General features: G+C 47.5%; 1 protein-coding gene across 9 annotated transcripts in view; it reads left to right on the plus strand.

Annotated features, from left to right (window-relative positions):
• The window catches only part of Kank1 (KN motif and ankyrin repeat domains 1), a 211,645-nt gene that overhangs the window by 176,321 nt on the left and 11,798 nt on the right, over nucleotides 1–23,526 (plus strand). For 7 of the 9 annotated variants that reach the window (XM_037205399.1, XM_037205395.1, XM_037205410.1 and 4 more), the window contains 3 exons: nucleotides 8,477–11,155; nucleotides 22,397–22,591; nucleotides 23,218–23,329. In XM_037205399.1, the coding sequence (XP_037061294.1) occupies nucleotides 8,477–11,155; nucleotides 22,397–22,591; nucleotides 23,218–23,329 (2,986 nt within the window). Of the gene's footprint in view, nucleotides 1–5,827; nucleotides 6,207–8,476; nucleotides 11,156–22,396; nucleotides 22,592–23,217; nucleotides 23,330–23,526 lie in introns of those variants that run through there. The other 2 variants (XM_028894178.2, XM_028894169.2) reach the window with 2 other exon arrangements.

A 23,526-nucleotide genomic window follows, 5' to 3' on the forward strand; every position in this document is an offset into this window, starting at 1 on the left:
CAGTAGGCTGCCCAGCAGACCTCTCAAGTGCCTACCCCTTCCCCCACCCTCCCTCCTGTGTGAGGGCCCTGGTTTCACCTCCACGGCATTTGCTAAGGCAGTTGCCAATCTGCATATGCACACGGCTGTCTCCTGTAGTTTGTACATTTTCTGGGCAGGTTCCCTCCATGGCTGTTCTGGTCAGCACTGAGCGGCTTGCCACATGTTGGGTTCTTCCTAAAGACTTACTAAGTGATCATCTAAATCCGTCATCCTCCTAAGACGGGGCTCCCCCTGTGGAGTGTGGGAGCACTCCCAGGAGGGAACCTGGGAATGTGGAACTGGTGTAGAAAGGAAGGCTCGTGTAGGGATCGTGTGCAGGGATGGTGTGCAGCTGTGACAGACAGAGCTGACAAACATGTGGGTGAGATCTAAAGAGCTGAAGAAAGAAGGACCTAGCGCTCTGGCCAAAGCGGGCCGTGAAGTTGCTGTTTTGCTACATACAGTGTCAGTGGGTCCGGCCCTTAAAGCTTTTGAAATACCCTTTCACTTTCTTGTTTTATTTGCACAAGTGTTTGGACAGCCGTTTAGAATAGCTGCAGAGAGGTATTGGCAAGATTAAGACAGGCAGTCTCCACTCCCAGGAGAAAGAAATGCGCTCTCTTCAGAGGGAGCCTAGCACCCTTTTGAGTGGCTGAATCAATGAATGGGTTTTAGCTGGGAGGAAAAGAGCCGGTTTGGAAGCAGCTAACTCTGTCCAGCGCGTGGGCAGCTCAGGCAGATCTTGAGTCTGAAGTCAGCCTGGGATGCAACATAACAAGACTGTCTCAAGAAGCAAAAAAAAAAAAAAGTAAATAAAACAAAGTAATTGTTGGAGAAGTGCAAGAAAGTGCCTTCCTGCCATATTTTCCTTTTGGGCAGAATGCAGAATACTCACGTTAGTGGCATCTCTCTTGTGGTTTTCTGTGTAGATTTGGTATTGGGAGGGAAGGTGCTTGGATAGGAAAGCTTAGTGCTCAGTGTCTTCGGAGCGTTTCCTGCTAGACCTGTTCTGAAGGGCACGGTCCAGCTGATCCACTTCCTGCTTTCTCTCTGTACCACTGTCCCTTCCCAGAGGAGCTGCCTTGCTAGCTCAGACACCTTCAAATGCTGCAGAATTCACCTCATGAGCCTGGTCTCCCTCCCTCCTGTTCACCCTCACGACTTTCTTTCCTGCCTCCAGGCCATGGCCGGGGTCCTCCGGGATGCTCCCCACAGCAGCGTACTGCACTCGGCCACTTGTAGATGTGGGACTCTGTGGTGATGCCATGCTCCTAGGCCAGGTCCCTGTGCTTCCTGTGAGAGACGACAATGCTGTGGTGGGAATTAACTCTTTAGTTTCAGCAGTCCGTGAGAGTGTCAGATGAGTAAAAACACGTTAACAATGTGTGAGGTTGTGGCACACGGGTATAATTATTCTTCATGGCGTCCTCAGTAATTGGCTTAGAGTGGGCAGCGGAACAAAGAGGTCATTGTAGTCCGACAAATAGAGTAATAATATCAGAGCCTTGTCCAGTTAAAAGTCCAGGGCGCATTATTTTGGAAATGTCTAGAGCTTTTTGTTCATAATAAAGAATCGCTCGTTATGGTAGAAAAATGATGAGTGTTTCTTACTCAAAAGTGGCATTTTCTCAGAAAGATAAATATTGCCTATTTTCTGTCATACACAGGATCTAAATTTAAAAAGAAAAAGACATGAAAGTACAACAGGAACTCGTTAGAAAAGGGAGCTTGAGGAGGAGACAGGCGTAAGACAGCATGGGGGTGTGAGTGTGCCTGAAGTACACGGCACCCACGTGTGAGAATGTCACCACAAAGCCAGCCCATGGTACTTTACAGTGAATGGGCAGTGAGGGATGGTGGTACAGATCTTATAATACCACCACTCACAAGGCAGAGGCAGGAGAACTAAGTTTGAGGCCTGCAGAACAAGATCCGTGCTCTAGGACTACATAGCAAGACCCTGTTTTTTAAAAAATATCACCCTGTCCCTGGCACATAGAGTTATAGTCTCATTGAGAAATGGAGGGCTAAAAGGCCACAGCCCAGATGTTGCTGTATGAAGCTATTTTGCTCTGTGTGTGTGGGGGGGGGGCTGAAAGACTGTCTTGGGAGAGGGGGCAGACCAGGCATTCAGCACCACCTCTGGGCTCTACTCACCAAGCCACTCACCAGCCGTAGCACTTTTCACTACCTGTGACGTTACCAGAGGTCACCAGGGAGAAGAGAGCTGAGCTGAGAGCCGCTGGCAGGTCGGACTCCCACACCGGTTAACTGCTATCTAAGCTGCGGCTTCCTGGTGAAGAGAGTCATGTTTAGGTCTTCCCAAATGGAATATTATTTTGACAGTGAGTTTAGTTTGTTTAAAAAGTTAAAATCGAATAAAGAACACATTCTGGCCCTCGCTGGAATGAATTTTAACATTTCTGTATCTCAGATTCACTAGTGCATGGAGGAGAACCACAGGAAAATATTGCACTGTTCTTGAAGCCACAGTTGGGCCTTTTGGGGAAGGTAAATATGCACATAAAGAAAAGCCTTATCACCAACTGTGGGTTTTGATTTCCCTCTGAACTCATGGGAATCTCTCCTGGACTTGGGGAGTTTTCTCTGAGGGTGGCCGTCACGTTAGTTTGTGGTTACCCCTAATTGCAGCCCGGCAGACTGGGTAGAGAGAGGAGGAGAAAGGTCTCTGTGACCTTTGATTTTTCAGGCGTGACACCAGCTCAGGAAGGGTGCTGGCCCAGGCTGTGCAGCCCACTGTTAGCAAGCCACCCAGTCACCCAGGCACACTGGTGCCAGGGCTGGGGTGACATTCACTCCTGCTTAGCATCTCATCTATTTTTTTTTTTTCCTGTGTGCCCTATCGGCACTGGACTGTGAGCCACATAAGAGTGTTGTTTCTTTCATTTACATTATATCCCTAATTCCTACAGCAGAAAGTGTTATGTGGTCAAGATGAATGGATGATAGATTTTAATAAGCCTTTAGCCTCAATATTGACTATAAGTCACACATACAAATACCTGTCTTCTTGGCTCTAAACTTCCCAGTGGCTATTAAGACCTAATAATTGTTGTCACGTATAATGCTCACACTCCTTTAAACCCAGCACTTGGGAGGCAACAGCAGGCAAATCTCTGAGAGTTCAAAGCCAGCCTGGCTTATGTAACGAATTCCAGGTCAGCCAGAGAGATACATGATAAGACTGTCTTTCACAAAAGAAAGCCCTCAAACCACTGAAACTTGTCCTCTGAATTTAAGCTCTTCTTGCCTGACTCAGTCCAGTCTCTCCGTAGCTGTCAAGGACGTCTTTGCTGATGTTTTTTAAACCTTCATCCCCTAGTTGGTGGTTAAATAATACAGGGGCCAGAGTGCCCTGCTCTTGGACCCGGGACCAGGGCCTGTCTCACCTGCCTTGAGGCCGCTCTCACAGACCCAGCCCTGCCCCTCTTCCCTTGTGTTCTTATCCACACTTACCTGTTCTTCCAAACCCGGTCCTTGGGCAGCCCGTTCTGTTTCAGCCGCTTGCTCACGTACCGTGGTCTGGCTTGTCCACAGAGTACCTTTGTAGCTAACTTCAACCTGTGTCGTGTGTATTCATTGCCCCAGCAAGCCTACATCTCATTTTATTTCTCACAAATGTTTCTTCTACTCTTTCAACAGAATAGGATCATTTTTTTTCTGCACCCAGTAAGTTTTCAATAAAAGTTGTATAATGAAGGCAGAGGGGAGTTAGGGGTAGTCTGACTTCAGTACTGCATTCCCAAACATTCAGAAAATTCTCGTAAACACCTGGGCAGCCCTCCAGTTCCAGAATGGTCGGGAGCTGTTGACTGCAGAATTCCACAAAACCAATTGGAGTTCTGGCCATGTGAAAGCAGACATATTTCTGTTAGTCTAAAAAAGGTTTTTGAGACAGCTCAAAAGTCTCTTTATAACTCAGCTATGGAGATTGTTTTGTACTTCCTTATTCTTGAATTTACCAATTTTCATAATAAAAGCTTTAATGTTGTAATACCTCCTCAGTTTAGTTACTTAGCATTTTCTTCTTTTTAAGATATATATAGCTCACAGTTTGGGGGTTGGGTACGGATGAGACGTGGATATAGGATAGAAACCGCTGTATCTCTTAGAATTCGGGGTTCACTCTAAAGTTTATTTCTCTCCCACAGTAGTACAGAGGGTTAGGCGCTTCAAGAGTTTTAATACTAGCTTTGATGCACAGAGCCACCTGAGACCCAGATTCCTTCTAACACATGGTTCCCCTACCCCCAGGTGTGAACTCAAGTTATCAGCTAGTGATCTTAGCATCATACCCGCACTGGAGGAAGGAATGAAGAAAAGAAAGATTATTCCTGGGTCTCTTGAGGACGGTTCGGGTGGGGTTAGGAATTGTTTCATGAACTGTCTTCGTATGGCCACACTAACAGTAAAAGGAGATTGGGGGAAATACTGGCTTTAGATTTACTCATCTAAAAATAAGTTAATTCTATTGTGGAAGAGGTTTAACTGTCTACCTTTGCCACGTTCACACTTGAGCATACTTAGATTGTACATTCCTGTTGAAATAGTGACTTCTGTGGTAGTTTTGGCATAAAGATTTGTAAAGCACAAAGTATATGTCACCCCTAGTTCCACACCCTAAAAATAACCATTAAAGGGGTTTTAAATGTCTGCTTTGCTCCTAACCATCTTGTTATGTGGTGTAAAGTTACGTTTTTGAAAATTCAATCTATTGTTCTGAGGATGTTGATAGAAGGGGGGGAGGTTAAGACATACGTTTGTACAGAAAAATTGAGAATTGTACAGAAAAATTGAGAATTAAGTATGGGTCATAGGCATGTCAGCAGATGCTTGTGTAAGGACACTGGAAATCAGGAGATAAAAAATAGTGAGATTGTGTCCTGGGTGTGGTGGCCACACCTCTTTTCCAAACACTTGGGAGGTAGAGGCAGGTGGATCTCATTGAAGGGTAGCCTGGTCTACATAGCTAGTTCTTAGGTAACCAGGGGTATCTAATGAGATTCTGTCTCAAAAAACCAATATTAAGTTAATTAAATAAAAAATATTGAAGTGAGACTGGATATTTCAATGTAAGAGTAGAATACTTGGTACAGATGATACTTTGAGAACGTTTGTTTGTTTGTTTGTTTGTTTGGTTTGGGGGATGTTTTTCTATCTGCTCTGTCTGGGTTTTTAGTTTCATTTTTATTGCTTGAGAAGGAGATACCGTCTCCAGGGTCCTTTCAATATTTGAGATTCAGCAGTGCTTGGGAAAGAAGTCTGCTGTGGTTAAATTCTCACTGCCCCTGACTTCCAGGGCGAGAAGTCCAAACTGTCACTTGGGGGTAATTCAGAATGACCCAGACCTTTGGTTATCTCTATTCGCTGAGCTTGGGAAGTAGCTAAATATAGGCCAGTTAAGTTTTTCGGAAAAGTGAGCTGGGCGGGGTGGGGAGGGAGTCTGAAACCTGACACCAATTTCACTTTTCCTGCTGAAAATGCCGCAGTGGGAACATCATTAAGAAAAACCTAGAAGTCATGCCAGCGGCCACCGCCTCAGACATGATTGACTTTTTCTTTCTAAAGCCTCTCTGTGATATTCCTGCAGGAATGCCCTGCTTTGTTTACAGCGGATAAAGGGGCCTGTTTCATTAATTCACTTTAAGGTTCAGAGCCAGGGCTCAGCTGTTGGAGGGAGCTGTTGGCCACCGGTCACCTGTCAGGAGCTATGCTAAGAAGTGCCCTTCAGTGCTCGGGAACAGTGGCCAATTGTGGCCCTGCCCTTCCTCAGGTGACCCGGGCTGAGTTTGCTAGGCCTGCCTCCAGAACACAGACTCTTTGATGAAGTGTCTGGCCCCAGGGGCAGCCTGAGCCCTCGGTGGAGAGGCTCACATTGCCGGCTTTATTTGGGCTCCTGGCAAAGCTGCGCCGCCGCGCGAGCGCCGGTTTTCCGAAGAAGGCGGCTTCCTGTTTTCATTAAGACAGCAGGGGGATGCCGGACTGCTGAGTGTGCCTGGCGGGACGCGGGGAGCCCTCATTGGTGTAGGCTGGGCCTATGGTGTCCCTGCGGGCCTGGGAGGTGTGTGCGAGAGTTGACAGGCGTTGCCTTAAGTGGAGAGGAGCGGAATCCAGGCCTGGGGTGCTGCGGCCGGAGGCTGTCTTGCTGTGGACCTGCGCCTGGGGTAGGTGAACTGGGGAAGGGTGGGCCTGTGGGCTGGGGTGAGCCGAGGGGAGCTAGGCCAAGTGCTTAGGGGTGAGGGTGACCTGCAGATGGCTCCGGCTCCCTCCTCACGGGACCCTGAGTGCCGCCCCCACCATCCCCACCCTGCCCAGCACCATACCGCGGGTGAGTGTGTCCCTTGCCCCACCCCACCCCAACCCCCCGCGTGTGCGCCAGACACCCTGGGCTTTCCTTTTCTCCCTGCTTCCTTTGGAACTTCAGATAGTTCTGGAAACAGGTCTGGCTGCATATTTTGAGCTAGCGCACTGTCCTGTGGAGTTGGAAGCTGGGAAAGAGAGAGAGAGGAAGATACTTTGTGTTAGCGTGAGCTCGGATTTCCAAGCACTGGCGCTCTGGGTCAGCTCATGCTGGGGCACTTATTTGAAAGAGAATTCCTTAACTTTTGCTCTAAGCAGTTTTAATACGGGGCCGGTGGCGGCGGCAGCCAGTAGCTTGGGTGTGGGGATTATGTGTGTATATGGAAAGCTTGTATGTATATGGAATGGTTGAACCCTAGAACTCATGCCACAGGTTAGCCAAGTATTCTTATCTTAATATTGTTTGAAATTGAGATATAAAGAATGTGTGCCCATTTTTAGTCCCATTTGGCAATCTTTTTGAACTTTCCAGAGTTTCAAAAGAGAGAGAAATGTGTGTGTGTGTGTTGGGGGGAGAACATTCCAAGCTTTCGGCATCAGCTGTAATGTGGAGCAGTGTTGGAGACCAGGAGGGCAGGCAGCAGCCTAAGATTGCTTCCCATCCTTGGGTCTGACAATAGTGTAGGCAGGGGGATGACCAGGACTGGGGCAGGGGGACAGATGGCTCTCATTTTCACTCCTAGCTTTTGGTCGTTCCTTAGACCTAAAAACACAGGCCATGTCTGTGTGGCTGTAGAAAAACAAATGACCTAATCCTACAGTTTAAACAAAACGACCTTGCTTTTAAATTGGAAATGCAAGGCTCAGATCAGCAACCAAGCCTGGGCTTTGAAAAGTTCCTGTGTTTCCTTTTTTATGTTTGGTTTAGCCAGAAGTAGCATTTACTGAATACCACATGACCCTGAAGTTGGAGTTTGGTTTGCCCTCACTTCCGTCCCTCTTTGGACCTGTTTGGGTTGCTTGTGACTACAAAACCAGGTGTTGGTGAGGTGGTAAATGTTGTGTCAGAAAGCAAAAGACGGTAGAGTGGAGAAAACTTTCCTCCAGTTGGCAGAGGGTTTTGAGTAGGGAAAGAAAGTAAGCAGCAGGTGAAAGTCTGTCCTCTGACCGTGGCCTTGCACCCAGGCCACCAGAGAATTCACTCTCTGTCCTGTGTCCCCAGATCGGAAGCAGGAAGGGTTCGGGGCAAAATGGAATCATGTGGAGAGAGACACTAGATGGCTCTTGGCCACTGGCAAGAAAAGACTGCCAAACCTGCAGACAGACAGACAGACAGACAGACAGACAGACACACACACACACACACACACACACACACACACACTGACATCCCTGGAAACATGCATCTGCTGTGACCCTCTCTTTTTTTTATTTTTATATTTTTTATTTTTTTCGAGACAGGGTTTCTCTTTGTAGCTTTGCGCCTTTCCTGGAACTCACTTTGTAGACCAGGCTGGCCTCGAACTCACAGAGATCTGCTGTCCTCTGCCTCCCAAGTGCTGGGATTAAAGGTGTGCGCCACCACCACCCGGCTGACCCTCTCTTTTTCTCTGCTGACTTAGTGCATTTTGTGACTTAGTGGACTGCATAAGATAGGACTCTTAAAAACTGCCCTCTTTTCCTTCAAAGAACTGTAGAGGACAAGTGAAATCTACATGACCGGGGTGTCAGGCTCTTTGTACCAGTATGTGCTTGGCTCTCGAGACCATTGTTTCATAATGTCAGGAGCTGAATACCTGAATTGTCCTTTTATTTATTTGGGGGGGGGGGTTAGTACTATAAATTGCTCTACTATTGAGCTACATCCACGTTTTATGTTGAAATAAGGTCTCTCTCTCAGTTGACCAGATTGGCCTTGAACTTGGAATCCTTTTGCCTCCGTCTCTCCAGTAGCTGGGATCATAGACTTGTGCCGATACGATGGTCAGTGTCTCCATTTTCATTCAGAGAGTTGAGGTCCAGAAACGAGGACTGTCAACTCTTAAGTCAGACTAGCGTGTGCTGCACTCACAAATAACTGTTCTTATCAAAATATGTAATGCAATGTATTATCATGTTTTCTTCTCTCTCTTAGAAAAAACGGATGAAGTTCTGAATGGAGACCATAACAAGGAGCAGAAAGACCCATATTTTGTGGAAACCCCTTACGGTTTCCAGCTCGACTTAGATTTCGTCAAATACGTGGATGACATACAGAAGGGGAACACTATCAAGAAAGTGAACATCCAGAAGAGGCGAAAACCGTCTGCGCCATGTCCAGAAGTCAGGGCCACACCTGGTCATCAAGGTGTGTGGACTTCCACTGAATCCCTGTCATCCTCCAACAGTGATGACAGCAAGCAGTGTCCCAGCTTCCTCCTAGCCAGGAGCCACGTGACATCAACCCCAATCCCACGGCCACCTGCCCCACTAGAGACCTCACCCACTTTCACCATCCCAGAAAATCGACAGCTGCTGCCCCCTCCTTCCCCTCAGCTCCCAAAGCACAACCTTCATGTCACCAAGACGTTGATGGAGACCCGGAGAAGACTCGAACAGGAGAGAGTCACCATGCAGATGGCACCCGGTGAGTTCAGAAGGCCCAGGCTGGCCAGTTTCGGAGGCATGGGCTCCACGAGCTCCCTCCCATCCTTTATGGGTTCTGGGAACCACAATTCTGCCATGCACCAGTTTCAGAACGGATACCAAGGCAATGGGGATTATGGTAGCTACGTCCCAGCAACGGCGACCACTTCCTCCATGGGAAGCTCCATCCGCCACAGCCCACTGAGTTCAGGGATCTCCACCCCTGTCACCAACGTGAGCCCCATGCACCTGCAGCATATTCGAGAACAGATGGCCATCGCCTTAAAACGCCTGAAGGAACTTGAGGAGCAGGTGAGGACCATCCCCGTGCTCCAGGTCAAGATCTCTGTTTTGCAAGAAGAGAAAAGGCAGTTGGCCTCGCAGCTGAAGAACCAGAGGGCTGCATCCCAGAACGAAGTGTGTGGTGTGAGGAAGCGTTCCTACAGCGCGGGTAATGCCTCCCAGCTGGAACTGCTTTCCCGGACCCGGAGAGGCGGCGGGGAGTTGTACATCGACTACGAGGAGGAAGAGATGGAGAGCGTGCAGCAGAGCACACAGAGGATCAAGGAGTTCCGGCAGCTCACGGCTGACATGCAGGCACTGGAGCAGAAGATTCAGGACAGCAGCTGTGAGGCCGCGCCAGAGCTCCCGGAGAATGGACAGTGCCCGTCTCGGGAGTGCAAGTCTGTGGCTGTGGGTAGCGACGAGAACATGAATGACGTTGTGGTTTACCACAGAGACTTCAGGTCCTGCAGGGATACGGCTGTAGGGACGGTGACCGAGACAAGGAATTTTGGTATCAGCGTGACGGAAGCCATGCTCGGGGTGATCACTGAAGCTGACAAAGAGATTGAGCTGCAGCAGCAGACCATAGAGGCCTTAAAGGAGAAGATTTACCGCCTGGAAGTACAGCTTAAAGAGACCACCCATGATCGGGAGATGACTAAGCTAAAGCAAGAGCTGCAGGCGGCTGGGTCCAGGAAGAAAGTTGACAAGGCCACGATGGCCCAGCCGCTGGTCTGCAGCAAGTTGGTGGAGGCGCTCGTGCCAACCAGAGACCAAATGGTTGGCAGTCACGTGGACACAACGGATTCGTGCGTTGGGACCTCCGTGCAGACAAGTAGTGTAGGCATCTCCTGCCAGCCTGACCGCAGGAATCAAGTCGTGGGGCCCGAGCTGCCTATGAATTGGTGGGTCGTGAAGGAGAGAGTGGAGACGCATGACCGATGCGTCGGGAAGTCTGTTGAGACTTGTGACCGGAGTGTGGGTGTGGAAGTCAGTGTCTGTGAAACGGGCAGCAACACAGAGGCTTCTGGGAGCGACCTGACACTCCTCAAGACAAACTTGGACCTCACAGACGTGCGCTCCATTGGTTGTGGAGACTGTTCTGTTGATGTGATTGTCTGCCTTCCCAAGGAGTGCGCGTCCCGAAGCATGAACACAGAGGCGGTAGGCCGGGAGGAAGCTGCTGTCATGGCGGTGCCTCACACCACAAACCAACACACCAGCACAACTCTGGAGCAGGCGGACCAGTGCACTAACACGGAGGCGGCCACCCTCGTGGAGTCCTGCACCAACACTTTCCTCAGCACTCTGGACAAGCAGACCAGCACCCAGACTGTGGAGATGCGAACGGTGGCCATAGGAGAAGGCCGTGTCAAAGACGTCAACCCCTCCACTAAGACTCGCTCTGTTGGCGTGGGGACGGTGCTGTCTGGCAGTTCCGGGTTTGACAAGCCATCTGTGGTGAAGACCAAAGAGTCAGGTGTGGGACAGATCAGTATTCACGACAACTATCTAGTTGGTCTCAAGATGAGGACCATAGCTTGTGGGCCTCCACAGTTGACGGTGGGCCTGATGGGCAGCAGGAGGAGCGTAGGAGTTGGGAGCGAGTCTGTAGGGGACCTTGTGGAGGATCTTCCTCAGCCTCAGCTTGCGTCTGGGGTGGTGACCGGTTTGGATCACTACATTGAGCGCGTGCAGAAGCTGCTGGCCGAGCAACAGACGTTGCTGGCTGAGAACTACAGCGAACTGGCAGAGGCTTTTGGGGAGCCTAATTCGCAGATCGGCTCCCTCAATTCACAGCTCATCAGCACCCTGTCCTCCATCAATTCCGTCATGAAGTCTGCAGGCACGGAAGAGCTCAGGAACAGTGACTTCCAGAAAACCAGGCTGGGTAAAAGCACAGGTAGGTGGTTCCCCCCACCCCCAGGCACCTGAGCATGAGGACATGGGGAAACTTATAAAAGAATAGATGTTTGTGTAGCTCAAGGCTGTGGAGAGTAGGAAGTCCAAAGCATGGCACCAAATTTCAGCCAGGTCTTCTCTTGCTCTGTCATAGCAAAGAATGTATCATACGGCGAGACTGAACAATAATATACCCATTCCCAGGATAGTGACATCAGTCCATGAGGGCTACATTTTCCACCTCATGAATTGTTGGGGACACATTCAAACTATAGAAGGAAAGACAGGGGGCATGTCTCTCTAGGATGTAATGGTTTTTTTGTTTTGTTCTGTTTATTTTTTAACTGTTGGAACCATATTTTGGAATCTTGGGAAAGCTTTAGGATGGTAATGAGTTGAAGACAAACCAAGAGCTGAGATACATAAGCAGCCTTGCCCAGCCTCAGTATCTCATAGCTCCCTCCTCTGGCCTCTGGTTTCAGGCTAACACAGGAAAGCAAGTCTGTGAGGCCTGGCTACCCTGGAGGTGTCCTCTGAGGCTTTATATGATGCCTCATGCCTGTCTTCTGGTTATATATTTGCTCATTTTATACAGAACTGCTTTAAAAATGCCTGTATTGTTTATATGCATAATTATCAGTATATGACCAATTAAAAATTCTAGAGTAAGATGTCCTGGGTTAACATTTTATGAGAGGGTAGACACCTCATCGACTTATTAAGATGGCAAATAACCTTTGAATTACCACTTCACCTCAGCACAGGCACAGGCTCTGAGGATACTTTCCGGAGTTCAACCAGGGTCCCTCCCTGCTGGGGTCACCAGGTCCCAAGCAATAAACAAGAGAGTTGTGTTAGATCTGGAAGTAGCAAGTACTATGGAGACTTTGCTCCCAGTTACGGGGACAGGGAGTGAAGTGTCTGGAGGGAAGGTACGCTTTCGAGATAAGGGACCCATAGCAAGAGCTGACCATGGGTCTTTTTCCTTTGCACGTGCTGATAGGCATATACACGTCTTTCTTCCCCATTCACTGAGATCCTTGCTCATCTGTTTTTAAGTTAAAACTAGTCATTGAGCAATCACCCTGGGATAGCTTGTCCCCAAGAGACTCAATGAAATGACTTGCCTTGGTGCTCTAAGTCTCTGACAGAACACAGTTCCCTACTAAGTCTCTGACAGGACACAGTTCCCTGCTAAGTCTCTGACAGCCCACAGTTCCCTAATCTGGGCACAGTTCCCTAGTCTCTAGCACAGTTCCCTACTAATCCTGGGCTTCCATTCCCTGATGGAGTAGTGCTCAGAAACCAGCCGTACCTAGGGAGAAGGGTGCTCATCAGGTTCATTTTTGTGTGAAAATGTGGGAATAGATTTTTACTAAGGCACCCATAGGCGTCTCAATGGGCCCCTTTATATCCAGAAAGGACAGCCATGAAAGTAGACTAACATATTCCCTTTCTGTATCTTCCTGGGTTTATGCTTTCAAACCTGAATGAGCATTAGTTTTCAGTATCTGTGCTATAGGACAGTGTTTATTGTGAAAAAAAAAAAAAAAAAGCACATGACAACTGATGTTTATGTAGGTTTGCCTTTTAGAATTCTAATATATATATATATATTATAGTTTTATATATGTGTGTACATATAACTAATAAATATACAGAGGAGTCATTTATAATAAGCAGGATTAGACTGATATGTAGGCTAACATGAAGTCTTACATGTCTGTCTCCTCATCCTTTAAAAAAAAAAATCATGATGTCAGATGTTGATGTCAAAATAAACTTCTTCAGTACCTCAGATGGCAGAGCGGATTGTGAAGACATGTTCTTCCCAGCCTTCCTTCCTCCTCCCCAAACTGGGGCTACTAGTTCCCATTCTTGTCAAGAATTTCCTGCTGTGTTGCTGGAGTAACGTGTGTGGCCTCCTGAGCATGGAGACCGGGAAGTTTTATTTGACTGTGCTACAGTGTGTTTTGGGCTGTGTCCAGTCACGCTGACATTCCACACATCGGTGTGTAGATCTGACCCTGCAGTGAACACCTAATTAATCAGCTAATTCACACGAGCTCTGTGACAGCTGGGAACAAAAGGAGAAAACCCTCTCGGGAGCAGGTGGCAGTCACAGTGGCAGCCACAGTCGGAGCACACAAGAGCAACCTCAAGGCTGTCCATACCTCACGTCACGTAGTATCGTAACCAAGATCTGATGAGAAAGGAATGGGGTCACGAATTTACCCCATGAGGGTGTTTGTGTATGTGGGCTGGAAATCCAGACAGCTTGATCCAGGGAGCTGGTAGCATTCTCAACATCTGCATGCCATGTATAAGGAAATGTCACAGGACACTGGATCACCATGCCTACCTTGTAATCCACAGTATCCCTCACACAGTGCAGAATACATATCAGTGCTGAAAGGCATACAATCTTAGCCTTAAAAAAATCAATAAGGAATTGGTTGGGTTTGACATGTCTCAGAGTATCAGTCGTCACTTGTACAAACCCCATTCTTTCAAGAAGTTAACTTTGGGCTCTGAAGCCAGGCAGTCTGAATGCAGATTCTGCTGCAAGGAGAAGTTGTCTTTGTGTCTTCGCAGGGTTGTAGTGAAGAATCAGGGACTGTAGGAGGGAAGCCTGGAGTGTCTGCAGCACGGAGCGTAAGCGCTAAATGAAAGCTGCTGTGTCTCGTGTCTGAATTCCCCCAGAAAGGGGCTTGTTCAGAACAGTTGCTAAACAAAGCTTGTGCCAGTCACTTTTTTTTTTTTTTTTTTTTTTTTTGGTTTTTCAGACAGGGTTTCTCTGTGTAGCTTTGCGCTTTCCTGGATCACTTGTAGCCAGCTGGCTCGAACTCACAGAGATCCGCCTGCCTCTGCCTCCCGAGTGCTGGGCTTAAAGGCGTGCGCCACCACCGCCCGGCTGCCAGTCACTTTTGATGTTTGTCTTTCTTTTATTCTTGTATGTGTGAGTGTTTTGCCTGAATGTGTGTCAGTGCATCATGTGAATGACTGGTTCCTGCAGAGGTGGGCAGAGGGCATCAGATCCCCTGGACGTAGTTATAAATGGTTGTGAGCCACCATGTAGGTGCTGGGAATCGAACCAGGTTCTCCAAAACAGCAAAAGTGCTCTTAACCACTGAGCCATCTCGTCAGCACGCCCCTCCCCTTTTAATCTCAAATTTTTGTATTCATAATTCTGGCTTGTGAATACTTTCTTTCTCTCTCTCTCTCTCTCTCTCTCTCTCTCTCTCTCTCTCTCTCTCTCTCACACACACACACACACACACACACACACACACGCACACCAATTATTATGCCTGTCCAACTAATATTTTTTATCAAGATAAATATTATAGGTAATTGGGGGGGAGTATGATAAATTGTCAGGCCACAGTCATTCAAAAATCAGTAATAGGCTGAATACATTATTATACAATATATAAGTATTATACCCTGTCTGTAGACTTACTCTTTTTAGAGTTAAGGATTTGATGATGGAGTCACTTGTCATCTTGTGAACTGTTGTCTCTTCCCACCCCCTCCTGGACAGGGTTTTTCTGTGTAGCCCTGACTGTCCTGAAACTCGCTCTAGTAGACCAGGCTGGCCTCGAACTCACAGAGATCCTCCTACCTCTGCCTCCCAAGTGCTGAGATTAAAGGCGTGCGCCGCCCGGCTGCAAACCGTTATTTTAACCACATCGTCACACTGAAAACTTTATTGTATTTAAAACTGCACTGGGAGTATGTGATTGTAAATCCTTTAGAAGAACGTGAAACATGCTCCCCTGTGTGTGCCCTGGTGTGTGCTAATCATGTACGAGAGTGCAGGTATGTGGCTTGTGTTTCAGAAACACACTTTCTTTTTCTAACGAAATTTGAATCACACATCATATTATTCCACCACGTAGAACCATGCTATCCCCTGCTCCATGTTTTTTCCTCCTCCAACTGGCCATAAACGTTCTCTCAGGACTGGAGGGACAGTGTGTCACGGCTTTGACACAGCATAACTTGGTGATGACTACAAGTGTTGTTTCTCTGGTACAGTTAAAATGGTCACAGGAAGTAGGTTCCATCCCTCCTCCTCTTGACAAACCCATACTGTGTGGATCAGGCTGGCCTTTTACCGGCGTTTCCTGGCTCAGCCTTCTCCTGTCTAGGGTTCAAGGTGTACACCGTCGGCCTGGCTAAGTAAGAGGAAGGAAATCCCTGTTGTTACCAAAAAATCTTAAGAAGTAAGTTTTATTTTTTCCCTTACACCACTGGGAGTATATTGATTTCTTTTTTCTTTTTTCCTTTTGGAAAGGGGAAGAAAATTCTAGACAAATGACTCAGAGTTACAAATACCCTAAAAATATCAAACTGACCCTGAGCAAATGCAGCTAGGACTTAACTGTCTGCCACGAGGTTTTTAGAAAATTCATCTTTTACACTCAAGGGAGCTGCTGCTAAACAGCCTCTGTATTTGCAATCTTGGTCTCTGGGGTTTGTTTAAAAAGTTTATGAACTTGAAGACCTCCTCTTCGCTGTGCAAGTTCGTAGGAGGAAATCTTGCCAAAAGAAGAGTGGGGAATGAAACTTACGGAATTCTGTCTCTAGTGAGCGGTCTCCTTGTTTCTTGAGCGACACCACTCAGTATCTGCTTTTCTTTTTGCATCCCTTTTCGAAAACGCTACAAGAGCATCAAAATAAGCCAGGCCAAGAGGTCCTGGAACCCCGCGGTGTTTAAATGGCCTGGGGAGGCAGGGATCTCTACTGGCCTGGGAGTCTGGAGAGCTGGCTGGTTCTCAGCCCAGGGTGTTTGTGTTGGTCTCTGCAGAGTCTGAGTTCTGTGTCCCAGTCAAATGAGAAGACTCATTTTTCTCCCCCAGGTTCCCTCCCAGCGGAATTTTTCTCCGGAAGTAGCTGTGTCAATGGCTGGCCATCCATTTCAACTGAGGGCACTCTCTGAATATATTTAAACATGTACTAATCGCTACCACCCATTACCTACCCCATCACCAAATAAGCACTCCAATTTTAGGGGCATGTTGGAATAAATGGGCTTAGAGCAGAGGATTGTGTGTGTGCTGCACTTAAGATGAACCCCAGTCCTCGCTAGGGAAGCTCTCTGTCACGGAGCTGCACCCCCAGTCTGTGATCACAGTTTCTTAATCTAGAGTCAGTTCATAACTTTATGCTTGGGCGTTTTGTTTTGTTTTATAAAAGAGTGCATAATTTTATCTGATTCTCAAAAGTGATAGTGTGGTGGTGATCCATGCCTATAATCTCAATACTTCAGAGGTAGAGGCAAAGAATCAGAGATTGGGCTATGTAAGGAGGAGTGAGCAGGCTAGCCTAGTGTATACAACACCCTGTGTTGAAAACAGAAGTGATTTCTTCTGGACGTGTTCTACTGGGCCCACACCTCTCATCCCAGCACTCAGGAGGCTGAGACAGTGGATCTCCGAGTTTGAGATAGCCTGGTGATAGTGAGTTCCAGGCTGGCCAGAGGGACAACGTGAAACCCTCTCTTTTTTTCTTTTGTTTTTTAAGAGCTAGTTGAGTGGGACTGGAGAGATGGCTTAGAGGTTGAGAGCACTGGCTGCTCCTCCATAGGACCTGGGTTCATTCCCAGCACCCACTTGGCAGCTCACAACTGCCTGAAATTCCAGTTTCAAGGGATGAGACACCTTCACACAAACATACATGTAGGAAAAACACCAATGCACATGAAATAAAAATAAATTATTTTTTAAAAAGAGCTAGTTGAGCTAGAGAAATGGCTCTACATTTAAAGGTGAGGGCTTGGGCCTCAGAGAGAGCTCAATGCTTGAGGGGACTTACCGTTCTTGCAGCGGACCCAAGTTCAGTTCCCAGCACCCGCATGATGGCTCACAACCATCAGTAACTCTAGTTCCAGGACATCCAACATCCTCTTCTGTCCTCCACACCAGATGTGCACATGGTACACATGCATACATGTGCACAAAGTACATAAAATAAAAATAAGCAGACCAGGTGGTGGTAGCGCACACCTTTAATCCCAGCACTCGGGAGGCAGAGGCAGGCAGATTTCTGTGAGTCTGGGGTTAGCCTGGTCTACAGAGTGAGTTCCAGGACAGTCAGGGCTGTTACACAGAGAAGCCCTGTCGCGCTGGGGGGGGGGGGGTGCGACGACAACTTTTTTTAAGTGATCCCTGAAAGATTGAAATTGTAGGCCCAGGTCACTTGACCATTTGTTAATGATCTTGGGAAAAGGCATTCATCTATGAAGAAAGATCTTTAAAGGATTTACCTCTGCCCCTCTCCCTTGGCGGCCCTTCAGTTAACACTTGTTTGAAAAGTCTGCTCTCTTGAACTGTTGATCTTCCTACATGGTGATTAGAGAACTGCAGAAGTGTTCTGGGAGAAGACACTGGCCTACTTTGACACTTACTCTCACTGAATCCGGAAGCATATAGCTGATGTCAGGCTAAGGGCTGGCGGGTGGTAATTTTCAAGAAACACAAAAGGCTTGACTTCCTGATGTCCACAGGAATGGCAAAAACAGTCACTGGCACTGGGTCTTTTCCTGCGTGGAGAGTCGTTCATACTTCAGCAAAAGTGTTTAGACTGTACTACCCCCCCCCATCTATTCATGCTGATCAATAGTTGTACATTAAATGCCAACTGTATACAACAAAGAGATATGTAGGTGTGCCCTGACTAACTGGCCCCTGTCTTGAGAAGCCAAGACTCATGTGGCAGAAATGTGAATGATCACCCGTGGAGATAACGTTAGGCAGGTAGGAAATTGCCCTGGGGTCAGCTGCGGTCAAGGCCGCCAAGGTCAGGGGAGGAGAAGCGGACCTTTGCTTCTGTGGGAGGAGCTGTACAGGGCACATTTTAACTCAACCTTAGTTAATGCAGCCTGTCAGCCTGGGATTTCTGGGTCAGGTCATGGGAGGGTATGTAATTAAATGTGGGTGGGGTTTGTGGTGAAGGAGAATCTGATTCTTAATCCACTCGAGCGTTGTCATTTCTGAGTGAGTACCCACTTTCGATGCTTACTTAGCAGCCGTTTGAACTGTTCTCAGGAAAATAACACAATGCTGCTGGAAATGACCGAACTGTGGCTTAGCCCTGTCCCTGCTCCAGGGCCGGAAGTAACTGTGTTGCTGACTGCGTGCCTCCTCCACTTGGGGGGGCAGAATTCCAAGATTAAAGGTCCTGCTCCTCTATCCACATGCACTTTCCCCACAAAGGGACCTCTGTCAGAAATAGAACTCTACTGCCTCTTCCTTGTGCCAGCGCATGCACCAAAAGGGCGAGTCCCTGTGTGTGTCCATTCACTCCCCAGGAGAGGTCCCTGTGTGTGCCCATCCACTCCCCAGGAGATTCAGAGTTACACAGTTTCACTTTGGGGGAAACACCTAAAGAAATGGATGGCCTCCATCGTGAATCAGAAATTAGGATTCTGCTCATTCTCGACAGGGAAGCTAAATGGTCTTTAAAACCCAATCAGAACGAGGCGGTGGTGGTGCACACCTTTATTTTCAGCACTCAGGAGGCAGAGCCAGGCAGATCTCTGTGAGTTCAAGGCCAGCCTGGTCTACAGAGTGAGATCCTGGACAGGTACCAAAACTACACAGAGAAACCCTGTCTCGAAAAACAAAACAAAACAAAACACCCAATCAGAATGCTAAAACTTCAGCACTGCTGAGCAGGCCAGGCTGTTTGGAGCTGTGTTTTCTAAAAGCAGCTGGAAAAAATAGATAAAAATATGGATTTGCTTGCCAGGGTACTGTAGACATCTATGAACAAAACTTTCAAAATTCATCTTAGTAAATTTTCAAAAGCCAGGGAGGAATGTCACAGAGAAATTAGAGGGAGGGAGCCCTGTAAAATTCTCCTGGCCCTAGTTTTCATGAAATTATTTCTCTTATTTAGTATTTTGTTTCCAATGTTCCCAAAGTTGAGACTACTATAAGACTAAAGTATGTATTTTGAGTTGCTTATTTTTCAATGTAGTTTGCCTTCGCTATTAAAGTTGTCTACCCATTAAATCCTCTGTGCACTTGAGGATTAGGATTAATTAGAATTAATGCATTGAATGAATGCTTTTCACTTTCCAGAATGTCAAGATTTCTGTCCCTCACTGTCCTTAGTCATCACCAACCGGGCCAAGCCCTAAAATGAAGCTCATGTTTGATTGGTATCCATGACCACTTTAAATGAGTTAACCACAAAAGCCATCTCGAAGCTGCCCATTCTTCCTTCAGTCTTTACCCTGATTGTGCCCGTGGGAGCCGATGCCACCCATTGGGTATCTGGAACACCTGAGCTGTAGGGTCAGAATTCTGGAGGGTGTTCTAGATCACTGCTCTTGCATTTTGCTATCATTAGGGTAACACGTGATATTCACTATGGACTTCTATCTGGTGGTCCAGGCCTGTTAATTAAACCACCAGTTACTTCTAAGACTCCGTACACATCCAAGTTGATGAGTTGAGGTTGAGGAGGCATAGACTATCAAGCTGTAGTTTTGTTTAATCTTAATCTAATAGTTCTCGATCCTGACTGCAGAGCAGAATCATGGGGAAAGGTTAAAAAATTACTGATTTCACACTGGGCATGGAGACAAGCCCTGGAGAGGCAGAGGCAGGTTTCACTCTGATGCCAGGTGGGTCTACATAATACATTCCAGGCCAGCAAGAGCTCTATTTAGTGAGAACCTGTCTCAAAACAACAACGATGGTGATTCCTGAGCCCGCCAGCACATGGTAGCCCTTTTCTGTATTTTTAGAAGGCCCATCCCCTCATGTACGTGATTTCCGACCATGACCAGGGTTGAAATCATCTCATTGGACTTTGGTGGCCACGCTGGTTTTGCCTGTGCATCCCCACTTTTCCTCCGTTCTTCTTGCATGTGGCAGTCCTCGGTCAGGGCTTTATGCTGCGGCAGGTTTCACGCCCTGTGATGCCCATGTTTATAGAAAGGACCTTGTCAAGCTCGGGGAGTCACGTCCAGGCTGTTCAAGTCCAGCCAGTTTGAACACCACCCAGAACAGATTTTTCCAGCAGTTCAGGTAGCCGTCCTCCCTGACATGACTTAATAAGGACTGGTTTGGTGCCTGGTGAGCTTGCCTTACCTGTGACTTCTGGGTGCATTGCATAGACACTTTCCAGAGGACGTCTGTCGTCCAGCACTATTCTAAGCCCTGCAGAGGACCTGGATACAGATGCAGCAACAAGGGCTTCGAGGAGCCTGCCGTCCCGGGCAGGGAATGCTCAGGAGCTGAGGGTCCAGGGTGGGGAGTGTTTTGTCTGCACAGTGAGAGCTAAAGAGCAACGGTAGAGAAAGGGGGCGGGGGGCCTTTCTAGAATGGTGCTAGAAAGACAGAATTAAAGGAACTAGGATTTAAGCCACGTCTCGGAAAGAACGTGGGTAGAACTAACTGAAAAGTGCCAGGCTAGTGGACAGCTTGCTGAGAGAAGACCGCGCCGTGGTCACAGCACCACATGGAACCATAAAGGCTGCACAGAACTGTCTCGTACGAGTGCCCTGCAGGTCACCCGCTAGTTTCTTAGGCAGACTGTGATGCCAGCTGCTCCTTCTGTTGTAAATACAGCCATAATGAAAAGCCTTTTATTGCTTCCATGCCGCCTTCGAATAACATTTTTGGAAATCAAATGACTAAACCAAAGTGATTTTGGAAACAGCTGATCCATACTTAGTGTGGATTATACACAGCAAACTTTCTGTACTTAGTATAGAAAAAGCAGTAAGTATTTGAAAAATTTTAATCACCATAGCTCATTCATTTTAGTGGAATTTTACTGATTAATCTCCTATAAAGGTATGTTTGTGTGTATTGTTCTGTTTGTTTAGCTGGGCATGGTGGCGTGCAGAGGCAGCAGGCGGGGTCTCTGCGAGCTTGCGGCCAGCTTGATGTGTATATATAGAAAGGTCCAGGCCTGCCAGGGCTATATAGTATGACTTTGTCTCAAACAAACATATACATCCATGAATTTCAGTTTATTTGCTTACATTAGCAGCAGCAGCTCGGTGTCAGTCATATTGAGAATTCTGTGGTACATTGAATTACAGATATTATTTAATCGCATTTTCCTGCTTTGGCCAGTGAACAATTATGAAATGCTTCACACATAGAGAAGTAATTGAGGAAACGTGATGAGAAAAAAAGCTGACAGGGAAATAGTTCTAAAACTCATTCTGACCCTAAAAATGGGACGGATGGCTGCACTGAGATAGGACAGTTGGTTTCAGTTGAGGAGGGATGAGAAGAAGGATGTGGCCATGTGGAGAAGATACTCCAGGAGGAAGCCCTGTCACGAAATGAGGGGTCCCAACCTCGGCACCCCTCAGCTGCGGTCCCTCTCCCCACAGAGACCACAGGAGTAAGGGAATGAGGATGGAAAGCAGGGTGGTGCCTGGCCACGATGCCCCGTGTGTTCTCTGTACTGTGAGGACTCCATCTCCCAAGCTTCCCTGGTGGGGGAGCTGCTCTGCAGGGCGTCAGGTTTTTCTCAGCTGAAGTCTTAATGGTGTTGGGGACATGGTTTCTGCAGCAGTGTGCCGAACGGGAGCCACAGTAGAAGGAAGAGATGCTCTGTGGCTCAGGCGACAAGCCTTGCCAGGTCAGCACTGTGCTGACAAGGGCAGAGCTTAACAATCATTGAATAAGGCCTTGGAGGTTTCAGTCTAGGGGACGTAAATAAGTGGTACAATTTATTCAGAAGGGAAGCACAAGAGGTCACCTGAGGAGAGGGTGAGCTGTGAGAATTTCTTTTTAAATAATTTTAAAAAATAATTTACTTTAAAAAATTTTACGGACATTGGTGTGTTGCCTTCATTTATGTCCATGTGAGGTCCCTGGAACTGGAGTTAGAGACATTGGGAGCTGCCATGTGGGTGCTGAGTATTGAACCCGGGTCCTCTGGAAGCGCAGCCAGTGATCTTTTTTTGTTTTGTTTTGTTTTGTTTTGTTTTGTTTTTCGAGACAGGGTTTCTATATGTAGCTTTGTGCCTTTCCTGGAACTCACTCGGCAGCCCAGGCTGGCCTCGAACTCACAGAGATCCGCCTGCCTCTGCCTCCCAGAGTGCTGGAATTAAAGGCATGTGCGCCACCACCGCCCGGCACAGCCAGTGATCTTAACCAAGCCATCTCTCCAGCTCCGCGAGAATTGTTTTTAACCAAACGACTTTTAAGTGTGTCGTGCGGTCCTCATACCACATGCCCACACTCTTTTTCTTTCTGAACAGGGAATCACTTGGAATGTACCAAGTGTGGAAGCCTTCGGTCGGGAGGGCTGTTACATGTGCCAAAGCCCCAGCCTGAGCAAGAGACAGGAATGGCGGAAGGGAATCTCGTCAGAGGCCGTGACCAGTTCCACACTCAGGGAAGTACTCTGCCCCCAGTGAACCTCACAGATGGCCAGATAGCCACCGGCCTCTATGGTAAGTCTCCTCAGAGCTTGGTGTTGGGTTCTTGACGGCACGGCCTGCATTCCAGTTGATGATTTATATGTTGACCTAGAAGACAGGTTATATAATTTTTTTGGCAGCTAGGAGGCCTAGAGTATCTTTAACAGAAAGCGTGCTGTGTAGTCTTAGCTACAGGTTATGCGCTGTACAAACAGCCTTCCAATCTTTCACGTGCTAGCATGCGGATCCCGCCACTCCTCCCCACCCCCAGGTTATCTTAGCAGAAGAAAAAGTATACCAATATTCCCCACCTTGGTGCCTAAGTGTTTTTTAAGGGTGAAATGAGACACGACGTCACTTTATAAACATTGCAGCCTGGTGCAAATGCCCCCTTATCACTGGTTTGTAATGTCTGGGCACACGGATAGATTTTTTTTTTTTTTTTGCTCCCATTTAAAAGAACATTATTAATAGAATGCTGAATTATTTTCTCTGTTTGCACACGCTTTCCCAATGGGTTTCATGAAAGGTTTCTCACACAAGCACTCTAAGATCTACGTTCCCCAACGTGAGGAAAGAATGCTGACTATTGTAACTTGTATCATTTCCATCAGTTTTCGTCACTCTGATTCCTTTTTTTTTTTTTTTTTTTTTCACAGTATGTCCAAATAACGAAAACACACTGAAGTCCATCATGAAGAAGAGCGATGGGAATAAAGACTCGAATGGCGGCGCTAAAAAGAACCTTCAGTTCATTGGCATCAATGGCGGGTAAGGCCAGCTGGGGGTGTGGGGGTGCTAAGACGCCTGTTCCTTTGCCTCCCGCCGACTTAAGTCACGGTCAAGGCGCCTGTTCTGGGATGCTGCCCCATCCTGATGACAGAAGATTCCCTCCTCAGAAAGGTGCATCTGGGCTTCTTCTCTTCTCTCCTTTTGCTCTCCTTAAGGAATGTCCCTCTGTCAAGGGT

Source organism: Peromyscus leucopus, chromosome 1, assembly GCF_004664715.2.
Source record: "Peromyscus leucopus breed LL Stock chromosome 1, UCI_PerLeu_2.1, whole genome shotgun sequence".
Lineage (NCBI taxonomy): Eukaryota > Metazoa > Chordata > Mammalia > Rodentia > Cricetidae > Peromyscus > Peromyscus leucopus.